The sequence below is a fragment of the Lepidochelys kempii genome, chromosome 5 (genome assembly GCF_965140265.1).
Source record: "Lepidochelys kempii isolate rLepKem1 chromosome 5, rLepKem1.hap2, whole genome shotgun sequence".
Classification (NCBI taxonomy): domain Eukaryota; kingdom Metazoa; phylum Chordata; order Testudines; family Cheloniidae; genus Lepidochelys; species Lepidochelys kempii.
Window position 1 is genome coordinate 61,004,609 of NC_133260.1, and position 22,656 is coordinate 61,027,264.

At 42.1% G+C, this 22,656-nt stretch overlaps 2 protein-coding genes across 7 annotated transcripts in view; one reads left to right on the forward strand and one right to left on the reverse strand.

The window, feature by feature from the left end:
- Positions 1–22,656, forward strand: part of SLF1 (SMC5-SMC6 complex localization factor 1) — a 74,870-nt gene that overhangs the window by 46,024 nt on the left and 6,190 nt on the right. For all 6 annotated transcript variants that reach the window (XR_012158967.1, XR_012158968.1, XM_073344508.1 and 3 more), the window contains 6 exons: positions 907–1,054; positions 11,512–11,657; positions 18,050–18,213; positions 18,817–18,950; positions 20,959–21,051; positions 21,469–21,651. Coding sequence is in view for 4 of the 6 variants with exons in the window: in XM_073344508.1 (XP_073200609.1) it covers positions 907–1,054; positions 11,512–11,657; positions 18,050–18,213; positions 18,817–18,950; positions 20,959–21,051; positions 21,469–21,651 (868 nt within the window). In the remaining 2 variants the exon portion in view is untranslated. The remainder of the gene's footprint in view (positions 1–906; positions 1,055–11,511; positions 11,658–18,049; positions 18,214–18,816; positions 18,951–20,958; positions 21,052–21,468; positions 21,652–22,656) is intronic.
- Positions 14,248–16,042, reverse strand: LOC140912060 (myb/SANT-like DNA-binding domain-containing protein 7). Its single transcript, XM_073346213.1, has 2 exons — positions 15,399–16,042; positions 14,248–14,810 (listed from the first exon to the last, which is right to left on the reverse strand). Exons 1-2 carry the CDS (start codon positions 15,981–15,983, stop codon positions 14,793–14,795), a joined length of 603 nt encoding a protein of 200 aa, XP_073202314.1. The 5' UTR covers positions 15,984–16,042; the 3' UTR covers positions 14,248–14,792.

Here is a 22,656-nt window from a genome sequence, read left to right on the forward strand (position 1 = left end):
TGATGCGAGATTTAATATACAATATGTGGGCTGGAGCTTCAGTCAAAGAGCTAAACTTTGTTTTTCACTGCTAAGGATTGATGAGGGAGAGGTGGAACCTTGGGTACCTTAACATTAGTGAATAGGTAATAAGACCTCACAAGTCACAATGCCTCCTGAGCACTACATTCAAGATTTGTAAAAATATTGGGTACACGTTTTTAAAAAGCTGAAGCTTATTCTTTTCCCCATGCCTAGTCCTCTATAGCAGGTATGGAGGGAAGGGATAAGGCTTGTATCTCCATCTCCATTCCTCCCAAACATGCCCCCATTGGGCTGGGTAGAATTATTGACAGTACTAAGAAAGTTCCCCATTCCAAAATGCTAGGAGACAGAGTTTGCCTGTCTCCTGCACTTGTGTTCTGCGGCGCAAAGGACCTCTACATCTTCACCTGCCTCTAGCAAATCCATGTCTCGTCATAATTTAGCTTTAAACTTATATTTGATGATATCTTTGGAAAAAATAATTTTAATGAGCAACAAGGGAGGAAGATTTCTGTAAAAGTAAATAAACAGCTTAATTGAAGTAAATGCACAACTTGAAATCATTTATTTAAACCCAGATTTAACTAAGTCTCTCTTGTGTGTGACTTTAAGTATTGATCTCATTTTGCATGTGTTTGTTTTTAAATACTGTAAAGCACTTTCTTCTGAGTGTTCAATTGACTTGTAATTAATGGCATGTTAATCATATAAACCTACCTGCAAGAGTTAGCCCTGGAGCTGGAGAAAGTAGTCTTTGAGAAAGTTAATTGTCAGCAGAGTGGATCTTTGTTGTTGCTGCTTTTACCAAACCATTATCGTTTTGTTTTGGGGTTTTTGGTATTTCATAAGGCTATTCTACAAATACTACATATTCTGTTTTAGGTCTTCAAAGATGAAGTAGCTATGCTGCTAACTGGAATTCTTGGAACTGTAGTAGAATATTGGATTCTTTCAGGCTTCATGATGGACAGAAACGTGTTGCATCAAGTGGCAGATGACCTGGCAAATTACATTGCCATTTCATGTGATGGTGAGTGTCTGGGATACATTTTATACTCTCTTTTCAATGTTAGTCTCAGATATTAAAATCCTAATTTAAGTTTTCTGTTTAAACTATTTTGCCTTTCATTATGCCTGTGCAACCTCATTTTATAGATATTTTAAAATATAAAAGGGGTAATGTTTGATTCTTCAGTCTATTAACTGATGCAAGGGCCAAAATTTAATAGGCTTTCCTGGCAGATTTGTGCCGGACAGGTTTTTTCATCAGGCTCCAACTCTTGTTAAAATCCCTCTTGAATTGCAGAATGGGAGCTGTGCTACAAATGCTGTTAGCCCAGGAAGAGGCTCAGAACCTGGAAGGTTTACTGGGATCTCATCATCCCCCATATCTGCTGGGACTCCACTAGGGACACCTCTGTTAGGTCAGATTATTCCTTCAGCTCTTGAGACTCGGCAAACTGGACCCTCCTCACTGACCAAAGACTTTTTTTCAACAAATTTGAAAATCACTTTGAATTCTCATGTCCAGTGCTCCTTGATATTATATTATATTATAGCACATCATAAATGTGATCAAGTCATGATCACTTGTACATAAGCTACCATAAATTTTTAGTTCTGTGATCAGTTCCTATTTATTTATTAAGAAAAGGTCTAATACAGAATTCTCTCATGTTGTCTGCAACACTTTTTGGGTTAGGAAATTGTCATCTATAATGTTTAAAAATTGCAAGGTTGTCTTAGTACTGGCAGCGTGAGAACTCCAGTTTCCAAACTGAAAACCCCCATGATCATGCATTATAAATAGTTGCATAAGGAAGTGGTCATCCTGTTTCCTAGTGTGATTTGGTGGTCTGTAGCAGACACCAGCTAATACCTTATCTTATGCTTTATCTGTTAGCACATTGCTCCATAAGCATTCAGGATCATTTTCTTCTAGTTATCAGTAAGGCTGTGATTCTGTCATGGAGGTCGCAGAAGTCACGGATTCCATGATTTTCCGTGACCTCCATGACTTTCACAGCTGCAATGGCTGATGCGGCTGATCTCTGGGCTGTGAGAGCAGCTGGCCCTGGGGAGCACCCAAGCAGGGATGGCTGGGAGCAGTCAGCCCCTGTTGCCAACTCAGGGGCTAGCTGTTGGCCCCCGCACCACCACAGCAGCAGTGTCCTGGGGGCCCCCAGAGCAGCAGTATCTGGGACCCCAGGAGCTGCTAAGTTTTAGTCAGAGGTATTTATTAGAAAAAGTCATGGACGGGTCCCGGGCCATGAATTTTTGTTTATTGCCCATTACCTGTCCAGTGTTAGGATATAGATATTCAGGCCTGTGTGTAAAGGCCTATACCCTAAGAATTTAGGTGTATTCTTATCACTTGGCTAGTTATAGAGGTATAAAAGAATCAAAATCACTGTCTGCCAGTGTAAGGTCCTTCTCTTACTGTGACAGTCTGAGGCCCTGTTCTTAGGTTAAGGCCTTTGGCTAAGCAGCAGAGGCAGCCATAAGCTGGGAAGCGACCGGTCACCTCCTCACATTCCAAACTAGTCACATTGAATGAAGGTGCTATTGGGTTGTTAGGAATACAGTCCTGTCCTGATAATGCCTATTGCCTCCAGAGAAAGGGAAGTGCCTAGAAGATGTAAAAGGAAACTTAGTTTGATAGCATCCTGTCTGGCAAGAACTCACTTATCAATAGCTGGGATGTGAAATCCTCATTTCTGTGTTTGTTCTATCACTGTAGTCCCCATTTCCCCATTGTTTGTCTGTATAATCTCTGTCTGGTTCTGTGATTGTTTCTGTCTGCTGTATAATCAATTTTGCTGGGTGTAAACTAATTAAGGTGGTGGGATATAATTGGTTACATAATCATGTTACAATATGTTAGGATTGGTTAGTTAAATTTCAGTAAAATGATTGGTTAAGGTATAGCTAAGCAGAACTCAAGTTTTACTATATAGTCTGCAGTCAATCAGGAAGTGATTGGGTGGGTGTGTGGGGGAGAAATGGGAATGGGGGTGGGGAAATTGGAATCATGTTTTGCTAAAGGGGGAAATGAGAACAGGGATACAGGAGTAAGGCTCTGTGGTGTCAGAGCTGGGAAGGGGGACACTAAGGAAGGAAACTGGAATTATGCTTGCTGGAAGTTCACCCCAATAAACATCAAATTGTTTGCACCTTTGGACTTTGGGTATTGTTGCTCTCTGTTCATGTGAGAAGGACCAGGGGAAGTAAGTGGGTGAAGGAGTAAGCCCCCTAACATCCATGACTTTTACTAAAAATACCCCTGACTAAATCTTAGCCTTAGTTATCAGTGACTCAGAAATGGGTAATGCCATTTTTGACGTAGAGTGCTACTCTCCTTCCCCTTTTGCCCACTCATCATCATCATCATCATCATCATCATCATCACTCCCATAACCGCATTGGTCGTTGGGGCACCATCACTGATGAGCAATCAACCAATTGTCTCCACCCCTGATGATTGTGTGTCAATGCTTGAGTATCCGCAAAGTCCATTCCTGTCCACTCTTCTATGTTATCAGTCCATCTCTTCTTCTGTCTACCTCTTCTTCTCTTCCCCTGTACTGTCCCTTGGAGGATGATCTTGGATAGGCCAGATGATCTTGTTACATGGCCTTACTACTTCAGCTTGCGCTTCTTCACGGTCGTCAGGAGGTCTTCTTATGACCCAGCGCATTGGGTGATGATGTTGTGGACCTCTTCATTAGTGACGTGGTCGAAGTAGGAAATGCCCAGGATTTTACCGAAGTATCTCATCTCTACTACCTGTATTTTCTGTTCAAGTTCTGCCATAAGGGTCCGTGGCTCGCACGCATACTGAAAGATGGAGATGACCAATGTGTGCATCAGTTTCAGTTTGGATTCCAGGGAGATATTCTTATTCCTCCAAATTGGCTTTAGCTTTGCCGCTGCTGCTGCTGTTTGCACAGTTCTTGCACGAATTTCTGCCTTGGATCCTTTATCAGTGATGATTGCCCCCAAATACTTGAACTGTTTCACTGGCTCCCGCTCGTGTCCACTGACAGTGATATGTGAGCTGATCCCATCATGTTTGTTTGTCATCAGGTTGGTTTTCTCTGTACTGATTTCCATACCGTATTTTGCGGAGGTTTCATCCAATCATTTCACAAGGTTGGCAAGTTCATCTTCACTGCCTGCCATGCCATCAATGTCATCAGCGAACTGAAGATTTGAGATTGTTCACCCCCAAATGCTGACTGCATATGTGATCTAGGGCATCAGTCATTATGCGCTCCGAGTAGATGTTGAACAGTGTGGGCGAAAGAAGGGAGCCTTGCCAGACTCCAACAGTGGTGCAAAACCACTCTCCTATTGTGCCATTGACAAGAACTGCACTGCTGGCCTTGGCGTACAGTTGTTTAATGGTAAAAATAAGCTTACGACCAACATTGTACTACTTCATGGTTCCCCAGAGAGTTTTGTGCCATACTCTGTCAAGTGCCTTTTTGAAGTCAACAAAGATATGGTGGATGTCCTGCTGATGTTATAAGTACTTCTCACCTAGAACACGAAGGTTGAAAATCAGTTCTGTGGTGGTACTTCCAGTAGGAAAGCCAGCCTGTTGTTCAGCAATGATATTGTCTTCTTGTGGCTTCAATCTGTTCACTATGACTTTCAACATTTTGACACAATTGCAGGTTGCCTTTCTTTGGCAGAGTAATGATTAGTGACTGTGTCCATGTGGAGGGCCACTTATCTGTCTGCCAGATCTTGTTGCAGATCTTGGTGAGTACATCTATTACTATTTCTCCTCCGAATTTCATCAATTTGGCTGGGATGTTGTCAATACCTGTAGCCTTTCCATTCTTGAGTGATTTCACAGCTGTCTCCCCTTCTTTGCGTAGTATTAGAAAGTCCTACTCCTCCTCTATTGAATCTGGGCTGTCTAAGACACTAGAATTTCCATTTGTCTGGTGGTTATATAGATCAGAGCAGTAGTTTGTCCACTATTGATGTCCCTTTCTTCTGTAAGACTATTCCCTTCTTTGTCTTAGATTACGTTAGCTTTGATCCATCTCTCCTTTGTCAGATCTTGTACAACCTGGGAGGCTCGTTTGCTATTTTTATTATTGATACACTCTCTAATTTTAGAACATTGCTTTTCAATCCATATCTCCTTGGCCATTTTCATTCCTTTCTTGATCTTTCTGCCAATCACTCTGTATTTATCAGCTCCCTCAGTGCTGTTCTTGTCTCTCTCTTAAGTTCTCTTCTAATGTCGCACATTTCTAGTATTTCATTTGTGACCCATGGTTTTTGTCTTCTTACGATGTTTTCCCAAGGATGTCCGTTGCTGCCTCATTCATTACAGCATTGAAATTGTTGGTCATTGTTTCTACGTCTTCCTCTAGAGCAAGCAGCGCGGGGCAAATTTTCCACCGATCATCACTTGAAATGACTCTCCAGTGTTTTGGTCTCGGAGTCTTTCTAAATCAAACTTGTTTCTGGTGAATTTTGGCCTGACTATTTTCCTTAGCCACAGGCATAAATTTAGCATCACAAGGTCATGCTCACTTCCAATATCCGCACCGGGGAAACTCCTTGTTTTAGCTCTGTTAATCCCAAAATGAAATCAGTTTTGCATGATGATGTAGTCTATCTGGCTGTGATGTAGACTATAAAGTTTGTGCCATGTTGATTGTCTAGATGCTTAATGACAGGTTTCAGAGGAACAGCCGTGTTAGTCTGTATTCGCAAAAAGAAAAGGAGTACTTGTGGCACCTTAGAGACTAACCAATTTATTTGAGCATGAGCTTTCGTGAGCTACAGCTCACTTCATCAGATGTTTACCGTGGAAACTGCAGCAGACTTTATATACACACAGAAATCATGAAACAATACCTCCTCCCACCCCACTGTCCTGAACCAGATTGTTATAGCTGGCAAACTCCAAACGTCTCAATCCTCTCTCATTCATTACCGCATTACAGAAAGGGCCACAATAATCTCGCCAATCTGCCTGTACAGTATCCACTTTAGCATTCCAACCTCCTTGTACAATCAGGATATCTTTCTTGTGTACCTTATCGATAGTGTCTTGGAGCTGATTGTCATAGTCTGTTGTAGGGACTTAGACTCGTTACCACTGTGATATTAAACAGTACTGCCTTTAGACGGATGTAAATAAGCCTGCTGGACATTGGGCGGCATCCTAATACTGAATTCTTGATATCTTTATGCACAAGAAATTCTACACCATTGACATATTTGTCCTCTCCACTGTATTAGAGTACATGGCCACCTTCTGTTAGTACCTCTCCAAAGTTCTTCCATCTGACCTCAGAGATTCCTAGGAGGTGCCAGGTGTATTGTTCCATTTCGTATGTGAGTTGTTTCAACCTCCCTATTTGTCTCCATGTCCTTACATTCCACGTGGCTATGGTGATGTTATCTCTTCCATGGATCCTCTTTGTTGGGGTAACATCAGAAGTATACTTGTCCCATCTGCCCCGGTGGGAGACAGATGGTACGGTCATTATTAGCCCGGGCTGCGATCAATCCGGTATGGACATCGTTGACTTGCTCATCATATGGTGTGTCTTGGGCAAATTTCTAACTTGGCTAAGCCCATCCCTCTCCCCCTTTTAGTCGCCTCTTACGACATGCAGGAGGAGCAGTGGGCCTATTCTGTCCCCGGACCCACAGGGGAACTTTTGCACACTCAATCCTTCCTAAATAGGCTATAACCATTGATTTTTAACATCCCAGTCATGGTTAATCATCCCATTGGTTTTAGTTATATCAACTAGATCACATTTATGCTCATAAGAGGAATTCAGATTGCTCATTTGTTTGTTATCCAGACTCCTAGTATTGGTGTATAGGCAATTCAAAAAATTTCTTCTCTTCATGTGCTTTGGTTCCTTGATTAATTTTGTTCTCAACATCTCAATATTGTGCTAAGTGCTCTTATCGTCCCTCTTTTTACCCTTCCCTTTTGCTATTTGCTTAATGCCCTCCTGAATACTCTAGCTAGCTTTTCCCAAAAGAGACTGGTCCCCCTTCTACTGAGATGGAAGCCACCAAGCTATACAGCCCCTTCTCCCCATAAAGAGTGGACCAGTGTTCCACAAACCCAAAACCCTCCACCCCTTACCTAGCCAGTAGTTCCGTTATGCATATCAATATTTCTGACCCTACTGGGCCCTGTGTGGAATACACCACACCAGAAGACCAGTGTCATCTTCCTAATCCTGGGCTAGATTCCTTTTTCCACCTCCCAAGGGGGCTTTACCACCAGCTCAATACGTTCCTCTGCCAGCTCTAAACAGATTATTATTCAAGTGCTTGTTCATGTCCATTGCAATGTAGGTGTGTGCTCGCCCCAAGTGCCAGAAAGTTTAAGTTCTTTTAGGGAGCAGAAAGCCATCCACTAGAGCTACGTACCTGGAAAAGTGGGAAAGATTCTTGATCTGGTTGGCGCAGAAAGGTGTCTCATCCACGTGGTCATCAGTGCCTTTCATTCTGGACTACTTGCTACACCTGAATCCGCAAGGGCTATCGGTGTCATTGATTAGAGTCCACCTGTATGCAGTTTTGGTGTGTCACCTGTGGGTGAAGGGCCAATCTGTCTTTGAAAACCAATCTGCAGTTTGTTTCTCAAGGGTTTAACAGAATATGCCTCCAGGTATGTCAATCACTCCCACCCTGGGATCTCAACCTGGTATTGTCGAGACTCATGGGTTCCCCATTCGAGCCATTGGCAACGTGTCTTCTGCTCTACTTGTCCTGGAACGTGGCCTTCCTGGTGGACACAACTTCAGTTAGAAGGGTCTTGTAGATTAGGGTCCTTACATCGGAACCTCCGTACATGGGATTCTTCAAGGACAAGGTCCAGCTGCATCCTCAACCAGCCTTCCTCCTGAAGATGGTTTCACAGTTCCATAGTAACCAGGACATATATTCCTTCTGGTCTTCTATCCAAAACTGCATGCCAAAAACAGGAGTAGGAACTTTACTCACTAGATGTCAGATACACACTGGCCTTCTACACAGGACTAAATCGTTTTGGAAAACTACTCAACTTTTTGTGAATGTTGCAGACTGGATGAAGGGTCTCCCAGTCTCAGCCCAGAGAATCTCATCGTGGATCACTTCCTGTATCCACATATGCTACAGCCTGGCGAAGGTCCCTGCTCCAGTTCTGACCACACGTACTACAAGGGCACAAGCATCTTTAGTTGCATTTGTGGTATATGTCCCTATCAAGGACAACTGTAGATCGGCAACATGGTCTTCGGTCCACACTTTTGCGTCTCACTATGCCATCACTCAGGAGGTTAGAGATGAGGCTGAGTTTGGCAGAGCAGTGCTACAGTCTGCTTGTCAATGAACTCCAGACCTTTCCCCTACATCTGCTTGGAAGTCACCTACATTAGAATTAACATGAGCAAGCACTCAAAGAAAAAGGGTCACTAATCTTCCATAACTGTTCTTCGAGATGTGTTGCTCATGTCTATTCCAAACCCCCTCTTCCTGCCCCTCTGTTAAAGTTAGCTGGCAAGAAGGAACTGAGGAAGTGGCGGATCGGTAGGGCCCTTTATACCATCATTATGAAAGCGTGACTTCAGGGAGCACCAGAGGTGACCTGACTGGTACCACTGAGGGAATACTTTCTGGCAGCAGTGCTCGGAGCAAGCACATACCTACATTGGAATGGACATGAGCAACACATCTCAAAGAACAACAGTTAAGGAAGGTTAGTAACCATTTTATCATGGCTCTGATGAAGAATTTTCAAGCAGAGAACCATCCTGCCCCAGCTCACATATCGTTTTCATCCTCAGATAAAGCTGTAGTTTCCAAGACATCTAAAAGACATGACTACAAGATATTCCAGGACATGTTACATATAATGACTGCCACATTGGAGATTACCGTGGACATAGTCCAGGGGAAAAAAATCACTCAAGCTCTGGAATATCATCCACACTCTGATTCCTGGAAGTCTTGCAATACTCATCATAAGGGACTTTTAGAGCTGTCTAAATTGCTCTGCCAGATGCCTGCCTCCCTGTCATCAACTTTGAAGAGAGGAGACCGGCACTTGAGGTTCTTTCCTAGGTTTTTGAGCAATTTTATACATACTCCATAGTGGGATCATTAATTGTCACTGTGGCTAATGAGAGGTCGAGACGAAGCCAATGAAAGGTGACACCAGAAGAGAAAACTCCCAAAAATTAAATTTGGACAAAAAAATTATTTCACAACAGTCCTCTAAATGAGAATTGCCAACTACCAATACCTGTTGGCAAATTATGATTATGTGAATTGGGTTCTATGGTTAAATTCTCATTTCAGGACAACAGAGAAGAACTTATTCTCTTATTGCTGAAGATCAGCTTCTAGCATGCACATCCCTCCAAGCAGCCCTTGATGCTGTGGATACAGCCTCTAGATCTCTGGTGACTTCAGTTGCTGTGACGAGATCCTTGTGGCTCCACTCTTCAGGAATCCCTAAAGAAGTTCAAGTAAGAATTGAACATCTCCCACCTGAGGAATATGAACTCTTATACTTTCTGAAGGACTCGCATGCCACAACGTGATCTTTAGGGATCTATACTCCTGTACACAGTGAAAGAACTTTGCCTCTGCTGTGATGGAGGCTTGATCTTTTTCGTGTTGTTTTTTTTCCAGACCCTCCACCCAACCCATCCTCATCATTTTTCAAGGACTCCTCTAACAACGATGTGTTACATCAGGATGTGCAGTCACTTCTAAACTTTGGAGCAGTGGAAGAAGTTCCTTAAGAATACCAGGAAAGTGGTTTTACTCATTTTTTTTATTCCCAAAAAGAATAGGTGTCAAAAGTTCTGCTCCAGAGGGGACAAAGTTAGGGATCCAATAAATTTATAGTCACATGATCCCTAGACCTGATGTAAGATGACTCTCCAATTCCATTAATCCTGAGAGTTCTCAGGCAGGACTCTGTTAGAATAATCCTGGAAGCTCCAGCATGACTGAGACAGTTCTGGTACTCAGAACTAAAGAATCTATCCTCCAATACAGTTACTTCCCCAGCCAGAGGCAAAATCACAGAAGCATGATCAAATGGTTCATCTGAATCCATGGTCCCTGCATCCTGAAGTATAGATGCTGGCTGGCTGACAGTGGAAAGATCCTGGATCCGGCCCATAGTGTTTCCACTTTGGATGTACAGCTTTGGATGTAATCCTCTAGAGACGCTGCAGAAAGAGTATGGCAAAATCCTGGAGCTTCACAGACAAGTCTGAGCTGCCTGCAGGCTTCCCAAAAATCTCATAACTGGGAAAAGGCCATTTCCAGAAAGGAAGTAATCCAGGAAAGGCATTTCTGTTCTAAATCTACTTGCCTTCTTCTAATGAAGATCCCTTACACAAAAACTGAGGATACGTTTACATTGCAATAAAAGACCTGTAGCAGCTGGTCCAGGTCGGCCGACTTGGGCTCATGAGGCTTAGGCTGTGGGTTATAAAATTGTAGTGTAGACATTCGAGTTTGGGCTGGAGCTCAGGATCTCAGACCCCATGAAATCAGAGGGTCTCAGAACCCAGGCTCCAGCCCAAGTCTGAGCGTCTACAGGGCAATTTTATAGCCCTGCAACCCAAGCTTCATGAACCCGAGTCAGCTGACCTGGGCTCTGAGAGTCGGTCCTGGGTTTTTTTTTTTAAATCACCGTGTAGACATACCCTCAAAATACTGAACTTAACAGAAAACCTTGTTACTTTAACCAAATACACATTGTATTCAAATGTAGCATTTAATTTATTAATTTGGGGGAGGAGGGAAAGTGTTCTAAATGCCTTCATATGGAATATGAAATTTGTAAAAACAGGTGATAAAAGATTTGGTTATAAACAATGTTGAGCATGTTTGGGGGAGGGGAGTCAGCCTCCATCTCCACCTTTTGTTACAATCATTGGACGTTCTTGATATTGAATACCATTAACATATGTGTCAGCATCATGACAGCATAGCATTCATCCAGGATTTGCTACTGCACCATGTTGCTTTTGTTATATGCCTTCTTGGCTAATGTTTCATACTCTTTTTTTTTTTTTTTTTTTTTTTTTTAATATGGATGGTATTATATTGTCCCATCTGAAATTTTGAAGATTATCACTAGTGTAACTTCCTTGAATAAATACTTTCCTTTTCAAAAATCTTAGCATAACAGTTATGCAGATTGTATCAGAGATAGTCTTTTATTTAAAAATGATTGATTTAATATTTTAAGCAGATTCACTTTTTAAAACCTGATGAGCGGTGTCACAAAAACTATGCTTGTTAGCTACTGGATTATATGTTGTTTGTAAATTGGCAGTTTTAATCATTTAATTTATGAATTAGCAGTAGTAAGGAAAGAAATCCAGCAGGGGCATGAACTATGATTTTGCCGCCTTTGATATGGCTCATGTATCTATCTTTTATTTATTTGTCTGTCTGTTTAATTTTTCCCCAACCTAGACTTTTCAACACAGGAATTAAAAATGTTCATTTGTTCCATACCATCTCTCTGGCTTCAAATGTTTGTTGCAGAGGCAGTCTTTAAAAATTTATGTTTACGGAGGAACATTACTATTTCTGCCAAACCTCTTTCTCTTCACAAAATAGTAAGTAGCATTTGTACTGTTTGATACTGAACTACATTTTGGAATGTAATATGACTAACCGACTAATGAGATGGAATTCTGGAAACCAATAATTTTTACTTATTTGCCTTCTCCTTGTCCTACACCACAGTTAGAGATGATATGCATTGCCTGTGTCGCATTCCGTCCTTGGAGAATCCAAAGCGTTTAAATGAAAAATAATATTAGGTTTGGGTTTATCCTGGCACAGATATGAGATCATAGTTCAAATATGGATATGATTTTTTTCTTACGAAGCAATTCTTAGTGACAACTGTCTTGTTAAGGTGGCAGCCTACACCAACAGATAAAGTGAAAAACATTAAAAATAATCCTTTTTCATTGCAATATTAAATTCCAGGTGTAGGAATATGCCCAATTTTGTGTGATAAAGTAAATACTGAAAAAAGGCAATTCTATCCACTATATTATTCCCAAACACAACTTTGTTTCATGATTCGGAACAGCAGTCGTACTGTACCATCTTCTGCCAGTGAGGCAAGAGATGAGGATTGCTAGCAGTCGTATTGTACCATCTTATGCCAGGCAGGCAAGAGATGAAGATGGCTAGCAGTCGTACTGTACCATCTTCTGCCGAGCAGCCATGAGATGTGGATGGCATGCAGTCCTTCTGCACCGTCTGCTGCCAGCCAAAGATGTAAAAGATAGATGGAGTGGGTCAGAACAAGAAATAGACCAGATTTGTTTTGTACTCATTTGCCTCCTCCCCTGTCTAGATCACACTGCAGTCACTCACAGAGAAGGTGCAGCGAGGTAAATCTAGCCATGTATCAATCAGAGGCCAGGCTAACCTCCTTGTTCCAATAACAACGATAACTTAGGTGCACCATTTCTTATTGGAACCCTCCGTGCAGTCCTGCCTGAAATACTCCTTGATGTACAGGCACACCCTTTGTTGATTTTAGCTCCCTGAAGCCAACCCTGTAAGCCGTGTCGTCAGTCGCCCCTCCCTCCGTCAGAACAACGGCAGACAATCATTCCGCGCCTTTTTTCTGTGCGGACGCCATACCAAGGCAAGCATGGAGGCCGCTGAGCTCATTTTGGCAATTAGGAGCACATTAACCACCACACGCGTTATCCAGCAGTATATGCAGCACCAGAACATGGCAATGCGATACCGGGCGAGGAGGCGACGTCAGCGCGGTCCCGTGAGTGATCAGGACATGGACACAGATTTCTCTGAAAGCATGGGCCATGACAATGCATGCATCATGGTGCTAATGGGGCAGGTTCATGCTGTGGAACGCCGGTTCTGGGCTCGGGAAACAAGCACAGACTGGTGGGACCGCATAGTGTTGCAGGTCTGGGACGATTCCCAGTGGCTGCGAAACTTTCGCATGCGTAGGGGCACTTTCATGGAACTTTGTGACTTGCTTTCCCCTGCCCTGAAGCGCATGAATACCAAGATGAGAGCAGCCCTCACAGTTGAGAAGCGAGTGGCGATAGCCCTGTGGAAACTTGCAACGCCAGACAGCTACCGGTCAGTTGGGAATCAATTTGGAGTGGGCAAGTCTACTGTGGGGGCTGCTGTGATGCAAGTAGCCCACGCAATCAAAGATCTGCTGATATCAAGGGTAGTGACCCTGGGAAATGTGCAGGTCATAGTGGATGGCTTTGCTGCAATGGGATTCCCTAACTGTGGTGGGGCTATAGACGGAACCCATATCCCTATCTAGGCACCGGAGCACCAAGCCGCCGAGTACATAAACCACAAGGGGTACTTTTCGATAGTGCTGCAAGCTCTGGTGGATCACAAGGGACGTTTCACCAACATCAACGTGGGATGGCCGGGAAAGGTGCATGATGCTCGCTCGCATCTTCAGGAACTCTGGTCTGTTTCAAAAGCTGCAGGAAGGGACTTTCTTCCCAGACCAGAAAATAACTGTTGGGGATGTTGAAATGCCTATATGTATCCTTGGGGACCCAGCCTACCCCTTAATGCCATGGCTCATGAAGCCGTACACAGGCAGCCTGGACAGTAGTCAGGAGCTGTTCAACTACAGGCTGAGCAAGTGCAGAATGGTGGTAGAATGTGCATTTGGACGTTTAAAGGCGCGCTGGCGCAGTTTACTGACTCGCTTAGACCTCAGCGAAACCAATATTCCCACTGTTATTACTGCTTGCTGTGTGCTCCACAATATCTGTGAGACTAAGGGGGAGACGTTTATGGCGGGGTGGGAGGTTGAGGCAAATCGCCTAGCTGCTGGTTACGCGCAGCCAGACACCAGGGCGGTTAGAGGAGCACAGGAGGGCGCGGTACGCATCAGAGAAGCTTTGAAAACCAGTTTCATGACTGGCCAGGCTACGGTGTGAAAGTTTCTCCTTCTCCTTGATGAAACCCACCGCCCCTTGGTTCACTCTACTTCCCTGTAAGCTAACCACCCTCCCCTCCTCCCTTTAATCATTGCTTGCAGAGGCAATAAAGTCATTGCTGCTTCACAGTCATGCATTCGTTATTCATTCATCACACAGATAGGGAGATGACTACCAAGGTATCCCAGGAGGGGTGGTGGAGGAGGGAAGGAAAATGCCACACAGCACTTTAAGCACAGCACTTTAAAAGTTTACAACTTTAAAATTTATTGAATGACAGCCTTCTTTTTTTTGGGCAATCCTCTGTGGTGGAGTGGCTGGTTGGCCGGAGGCCCCCCCACTGCGTTCTTGGGCGTCTGGGTGTGGAGGCTATGGAACTTGGGGAGGAGGGCAGTTGGTTACAGAGGGGCAGCAGTGGCAGTCTGTGCTCCAGCTGCCTTTGCTGCAGCTCAACCATACACTGGAGCATACTGGTTTGGTCCTGCAGCAGCCTCAGCATTGAATCCTGCCTCCTCTCATCACGCTGCCGCCACATTTGAGCTTCAGCCCTCTCTTCAGCCTGCCACTTACTCTCTTCAGCCCGCCACTTACTCTCTTCAGCCCTCCACCTCTCCTCCCGGTCATTTTGTGCTTTCCTGCACTCTGACATTATTTGCCTCCACGCATTCGTCTGTGCTCTGTCAGTGTGGGAGGACAGCATGAGCTCGGAGAACATTTCATCGCGAGTGCGTTTTTTTTTCTTTCTAAGCTTCACTAGCCTCTGGGAAGGAGAAGATCCTGTGATCATTGAAACACATGCAGCTGGTGGAGAAAAAAAAAGGGACAGCGGTATTTAAAAAGACACATTTTATAAAACAGTCGCTACACTCTTTCAGGGTAAACCTTGCTGTTAACATTACATACATAACACATGTGCTTTCGTTACAAGGTCGCATCTTGCCTCCTCCCACCGCGTGACTACCCCCTCAACCTTCCCCCCTCCCTGTGGCTAACAGCGGGGAACATTTCTGTTTAGCCACAGGCAAACAGCCCAGCAGGAATGGGCTCCTCTGAGTGTCCCCTGAAGAAAAGCACTCTATTTCAACCAGGTGACCATGAATTATATCTCACTCTCCTGAGGATAACACAGAGAGATAAAGAACGGATTTTGGTTGAATGCCAGTAAACATACACTGCAATGCTTTGTTCTACAGTGATTCCCGAGTACGTGTTACTGGCCTGGAGTGGTAAAGTGTCCTACCATGAAGGACGAAATAAGGCTGCCCTCCCCAGAAACCTTTTGCAAAGGCTTTAGGACTACATCTAGGAGAACCACAAATGCCAGGGCAAAGTAATCCTTTCACATGCTTGCTTTTAAACCATGTATAGCATTTTAAAAGGTACACTCACCAGAGGTCCCTTCTCCGCCTGCTGGGTCCAGGAGGCAGCCTTGGTTGTGGGTTCGGGGGGTACTGGCTCCAGGTCTAGGGTGAGAAACAGTTCCTGGCTGTCGGGAAAACCGGTTTCTCCGCTTGCTTGCTGTGAGCTATCTACAACCTCCTCCTCATCATCATTTTCTTCGTCCCCAAAACCTACTTCCGTATTGCCTCCATCTCCATTGAAGGAGTCAAACAACACGGCTGGGGTAGTGGTGGCTGAACCCCCTAAAATGGCATGCAGCTCATCATAGAAGCGGCATGTTTGGGGCTCTGACCCAGAGCGGCTGTTCGCCCCTCTGGTTTTCTGGTAGGCTTGCCTCAGCTCCTTCAGTTTCACGCGGCACTGCTTCGGGTCCCTGTTATGGCCTCTGTCCTTCATGCCCTGGGAGATTTTGACAAAGGTTTTGGCATTTCGAAAACTGGAACGGAGTTCTGATAGCATGGATTCCTCTCCCCAAACAGCGATCAGATCCCGTACCTCCCGTTCGGTCCATGCTGGAGCTCTTTTGCGATTCTGGGACTCCATCATGGTCACCTGTGCTGATGAGCTCTGCATGGTCACCTGCAGCTTGCCACGCTGGCCAAACAGGAAATGAGATTCAAAAGTTCGCGGTTCTTTTCCTGTCTACCTGGCCAGTGCATCTGAGTTGAGAGTGCTGTCCAGAGCGGTCAGAATGGAGCACTCTGGGATAGCTCCCGGAGGCCAATACCATCGAATTGTGTCCACAGTACCCCAAATTCGAGCCAGCAACGTCGATTTAAGCGCTAATCCACTTGTCAGGGGTGGAGTAAGGAAATCGATTTTAAGAGCCCTTTAAGTCGAAATAAAGGGCTTCATTGTGTGGACGGGTGCAGGTTTAAATCGATTTAACGCTGCTAAATTCGACCTAAAGTCCTAGTGTAGACCAGGGCTTAATATCCAATCTAAACCTCCCCCACTGCAACTTGACACTATTACTCCTTGTTCTATCATCTGGTACCACTGAGAACAGTCTAGATCCATCCTCTTTGGAACCCCCTTTCAGGTAATTGAAAGCAGCTATCAAATCCCCCCCCTCATTCTTCTCTTCTGCAGACTAAATAATCCCAGTTCCCTCAGTCTCTCCTCATAAATCATGTGCTCCAGCCCCCATTTTTGTTGCCCTCCGCTGGACGTTTTCCAATTTTTCCATATCCTTCTTGTAGCGTGGGGCCCAAAACTGGACACAGTACTCCAGATGAGGCCTCACCAATGCCAAATAGAGGGGAACGATCACGTTCCTCAATCTGCTGGCAATGCTCCTACTTATACAGCCCCAAATGCCGTTAGCCTTCTTGGCAACAAGGGCACACTGACTCATATCCAGTTTCTTGTCCACTGGAACCCCTAGATCCTTTTCTGCAGAACTGCTGCCTAGCCACTCAGTCCCTAGTGTGTAGCAGTGCATGGGATTCTTCCGTCCTAAGTGCAGGTCTCTGCACTTGTCCTTGCCGAACCTCATCAGATTTCTTTTGACCCAATCCTCTAATTTGTCTAGGTCCCTCCCCCCCCGCTCTCCTGTTGGTAATAGCTCATCTTAAGCGATCACTCTCCTTACAGTGTGTATAACACCCATTTTTTCATGTTCTGTGTATATATAAATCTCCACACTGTATTTTCCACTGAATGCACCCGATGAAGTGAGCTGTAGCTCACGAAAGCTTATGCTCAAATAAATTGGTTAGTCTCTAAGGTGCCACTAGTACTTTTTCTTTTTGCGAATACAGACTAACACGGCTGCTACTCTGAAACCTACCCTCCAGTGTATCTACCACTCCTCCCAGTTTAGTATCATCTGCAAACTTGCTGAGGGTGCAATCCACGCCATCCTCCAGATCATTAATGAAGATATTGAACAAAACCAGCCCCGGGACCAATCCTTGGAGCACTCCGCTTGATACCGGCTGCCAACTAGACATGGAGCCATTGATCACTGCCCATTGAGCCCGACAATCTAGCCAGCTTTCTGTCCATCTTCTATACAGAACAGTTGCCTTCAGATATAGAAGAATTCAAGATAGATTGGAACTTTTTTATGCATTGTTCACCGTAAATAGTCTTTAAACAGAGCACTGGGGAAAGACATATGTAAGCTGACAAAACAAGCTAAGAAATGAACACACAAGCTAGCTTTACCATGTGTAATCAACACATACACAAAGAAAACTCTACTAATGTTTATATAACATAGTCAGCATTATTAAGTCTTCATATGACAATTGCACAGTAAAGTAAATGGAAACATTTTTTCAGTGAATAAGGCAAATTCTCATTCCTTTTGCAAATTTTTCTTGGTCTCATGGAGATTTCCCCCTCTTCCACAGGGTGGTATTAATTTCTGGCCTAATTTTGCCACCTGAACTCCTGTTGAGTAGTATCTTGTTACCTAAGTAGTCCCACCTTAGCAGTATAAACATTCTTAAACTTTTTTAAAGTAATGGGTGTAGTGATGTGATTGTGGTTGGAGACGGTCTTAAGTAGAGTAAATGCAGCAAAAGATGGAGGGAAAATGAATTGTAATTTCTAATGACCAGTTAAGCAGTACTACTTTTTCCCTAAACACAGTCATAAAAATTGTAACAAACATATTATTTTTGCAATAGGTTTGTTCCTATTTGCCTGCTTTAGGAGAAGTAGGTATGCATGAGACTGGGAAAGTGCAGAAAGTGAAGAAAATAAGGCAGTGGCCTTGCCCTGAGTCTCAAAGGGCATTACTGATGCTAAATGGTGATAAGCAGAACCAAGCCAAACTGCTGCCTGATCTACCGTAAGTAATACCTATAACATCACCAGTTTTATTCTGCTTTGGGGGACAGCTTCTGACCTGACACATTTCTTGAACTTTATGTGACCTGTGTTGTTGTCTGCAAATTACTGTGACTGGCAGAAAGCTCCATTTTAAACTTGTAACACATCTGGGTAGGTTTTTTTCCCTCTCTCGGTTTATATGTATATTGATGCACGTTCATTTCCCTAGGGAAGCATTTTACATTAATAATGGAAATATGTAAGTATTCACAGAATTATTTTTTTTAAGTCTGATCCCCATATAATTACTGCTTTAAACAAGTATGTACTTTGCCAAATGTTTTTAAAATGCAATTAAGATTAAGTATCAGAGGGGTAGCCGTGTTAGTCTGTATCCACGAAAGCTTATGCCCAAATAAATCTGTTAGTCTTTAAGGTGCCGCCGGACTCTTCGTTGTTTTTAATTAAGATTAAATTTCAGACTCTCTAACTTGGAAACACACATTATATGTATGGAGTATATACATGCTGTAATAACATTAAATATGTACATATGTTCAATAATTTTCCAAACAGATTAGTTTAATAAAAATATACTTGTCATTGCTTGATTTCCTTTTAGTGAACTGATCTTCAATAAATTCCCTCCATTATCAAAGAAGTTAAGGATGAAAGCAGAAGTTGAGGTGTCAAACACCAAAGAGAATCGCCACCCTTTGGATGAAGAGATGCACTTTTATAAGACTAATATTAAAGGTATTCTGTATATCTAATTTATGCTAAAAATTTCATATGGTTACAGTCAGTACTTCCAGGTTTGATATACTTGCCCTGATGAATGCTGAGCTAAAGTGATGTCCCAAGCCCAAGAAATACTTCCTTGTGTATCATATTTGTTGTTTTCAACATTTTGAGAGAGAAATCATTTTATACATGGTGAAATAAAGCTGCTTACTCTATTCCCCTCCGCCCTCCCCCCCCCCCCCCCAAAAAAAAAAAAATTAGAGTGTATAGCTTGTGTGAGCTCATTCCAGTCTTGCCCGTCTTACTTTGCTAATCCACCTCAACCTGTACTTGGTAGGATCAACGTCTTCTGATTTGAAAGTATAATTCAGTCTTCATCTCTTTCAGTCCTAGACATTTTGTGAACAAAGACTGAGAAGTATGCTATGTTGCATAGCTGTGTTAAGCATATGGACGGTTTTCTTCCAGGCATTGAGCCCAGACTATGAAATGCATTTGGCTTTTAGTCTTAACTATACTGGAACCCAAGTACCTTAGAAGGAAATAGCCCTGCAGTAATTCACTCAGGCCTCACTTACTATACAAATTTAATAAAATGCACTTTACACAAGTCTATACCTGGCCAGAATCACTTGCTGGAACTGGGTGGTTTTTTTTGTTTTGTTTTTTTGTTTTTTAATCTGAGCCTTACCAATCGTGTTTCTAATACAAATATATCTATCATGTAGACACTCAAGGGAGAACTGAAGTAAAATTGGCAGAAAAAAAAAAGCCCTCATCATTTAAGATTTTATATTCAGTAGTGTATGTCTCAAACAATGGACAAAAAATTCACCCCATTTTGGGGTTTAAAAAAAAAAAAATTTCCTCAGTAACAGAGCCAGGCCATGCATTTTAAAAATTGGTGCCCTTTCCCTTTACTGCTTCTGTAAGTAAAATTAATGTGAATGATTGCATGCGGTCTTTATAAAGGCAAAATGAACTAGAAGAATAGGGCAGAAAATGGTCAACCCTTCATCTTCTCCATCTCTCTACCAAAATCTCAAGTAGCATCTCAATAAAAATAAAAATTCTACTGAAAAGAACTAGTAGGGAACTGACAGTTGTACTTTAATGTGTGCATTAAATATTGTAAAAATACACTGTTTTGGCACTATTGTATAGATTGAGAAAATTAGTCTGATATATATTTCATTTCTAACCTGTTTGCTGTTGCATCTTCAGTCAGCTTGCATCAAGATTTTGATCTGGCTTTTTGTTCAGATATAATCACTTATTGAAAACAAATTTATACATACAGTAGGCCTGAAGTTCTTACCATGTATTCATTAACTGTGTCTTTACTTATACATAGCAGTTCAGTCTCTTGCTATTCAGTTTGTCACCTTTGTTTCAGCTTTAAATGGTACCTTGCCTCTGTGGACGATTTTTTTTTCCCTTGTGGGTTTTTTTTTTTTTTTAAATGACTCTCTCTCTCTCTCTGCGCTATGGTAGCCAAGTCAGACAGCCTATTGAGAAACAGCAAACCATCTGTTAAAGGATTTGAAATTCTGAATTATACTTGAATGTGTAGAGGCACTCGTGCTTAGCCAGAAACATTCATTTGAATTAAGCTATAAATGCTGTGTAAAAAGAATCATACATTTAACGTAGGTTCATGAATAAATTTAAGGGACGGCAACTGCACGCTAAACTTTTATTGCTTGAAAACCCAGTATTTTTGGTGTTCTGTGATCATTCAGTGCTTTTATAGTGTGATTGAAGCTTTAAACCTTGAATTGGGGGGGTGATAATTCCACTGTTAAACCTTTTGCAGTGCAATTTCATTGCTGGATCTGTGACGGAACAGAAGCTCTGTGGGTTTAAAAAAAAATTTTTTTTTTTAAAGATGTTTAAACAGGACAAAGGAAAATCTTACTCATTATTGAATTTTCTGGCATGCAGCCAGATCTCCTAGTTGATTATTTCTTTAGTTGCTATCTTGCCTAGTGTAGTATAATCTATTATTTTTTTATGGTAGGAGAGACAGCCCTGCATATAGCTTGCATAAGAAACAAAGTGGAGAGACTGATTCAGCTTCTCCCTTTTCCTGGAACAGACATTAATGTTAAAGGTAAGCATGTTGATTTTCTGTACTGAACCAACATATTAAACCAACCAAATAATTTTAGTATTTTCATTTTGAAATACAAAGTTCACCTTTTAGAAATACTTAAAAGAAAATCCTAATTGTTTTAATAATATGGAGTCATGACTTAAAGCACAGGTTTTATGAACAGCTAGCCTGTAACTAAAGTCCAACCATGTTTTATATTAAGTCATAGGTGAAGTCTTAAAAATTTTCTATGTGTTTTTGAATGAATTTCTTTTTATTATTTTAAAATGGGATTAATCTTCAAACGTTAAAAGGTAAGTGTGGTGCTAGTTAGCAGAAAGAAAGTAGTGCTGTTTAATGAATCAGAATTATAATATTATGAACAGTTTACTACTACTTTTGCTCTTTTAAAACTTCCCTTGATTTATAATTCAGACTATGCTGGCTGGACGCCTTTGCATGAAGCCTGTAACCATGGTAGCACAGTGTGTGTCCGTGAAATTTTGCAGCGTTGTCCAGAGGTAGACCTGCTCAGTCAAGTGGACGGGGTGACTCCTTTGCATGATGCACTGTCAAACGGACATGTAGAAATTGGCAAACTGCTACTTCAGCATGGGGGTGAGTGCATTTATGCTAAACTGGTTTTAAGAAAGTGTCCAGTGTTAAATGAGTCCATATGAAGTTCATAGCATCCTTCTTTGCTGATGGTTAAAATGCAATACTATTTTAAAAGAAATGTTTAAAATAAACTTTAAAAGCTGGTTTGGTCACTATAGATAAAATCCTTATGATTTTTTCACTTATTCAGATTCTCATAAATATGTGAAATATAATATATCCTTGACTTGTAAATTCTTTTCAGGGTTTGAGTGGTTTGATTTTTTTTCTTTGTTTAAAATGTTTTATACTCCCATGATGAGTTAGAGAGTTATATTCTGAAAGATTTTAGAGAGTGAACATAAAGATTACCCAGTTACCAAGCAAATCTACAGAATTTTTTTATTGTTTTAATCAATATTGCAAGGATTTCTATAGAGATTTGCTAGTCTAGTTTTCTAGGTCGTGTTTATAAATTTAAATGAAAACTTGCTCAGTATTTATGAAAATGGTTATCTTTAAAAAATACGGTTTGCTGACAAACTAGCTGAAGAAAGGGCATTTTGTAGTTGTCATAACTGCTGTTTGGGGAGAGGGGTACCAATAGGAGGGAGACCATAGTTTAACATGCATACATTGCTCCCAATACAATTTACAATGCATGCTTTTAATAATTTTTTTCTTTAGTGACAGGATTCTTAGATCATGTCTTGATAAATGCTATACCAGCTGAATTAACTTACTGTGTTCATGAACAAAGCTCATGTAAAAAATTGACTGTTTAAAAAAGACAGTTAATGTCTCATCTGCTAAAACAAAGATTTATGTTGCTTGTACTGTTCACACCTACTTTGTGTCAATCTAATCTCTATGTATTATATCCCATGTCCAAATCTTTGTGATAGTGATCATTCTGCACATAACCACATAAGGCAAAAGAATGCACTGTATTTAGATGACTTATAACTTAATTCAGCTAGAGACAAAATTATGTTTGGTTTTTGGAATTATAAGACTTCTGTATTT

What these genes read in the sequence shown, in the direction of transcription:
- LOC140912060 (XM_073346213.1), bottom strand. Translation starts at nt 15,983, where the DNA reads ATGCAGAGCTCATCAGCACAGGTGACCATGATGGAGTCCCAGAATCGC.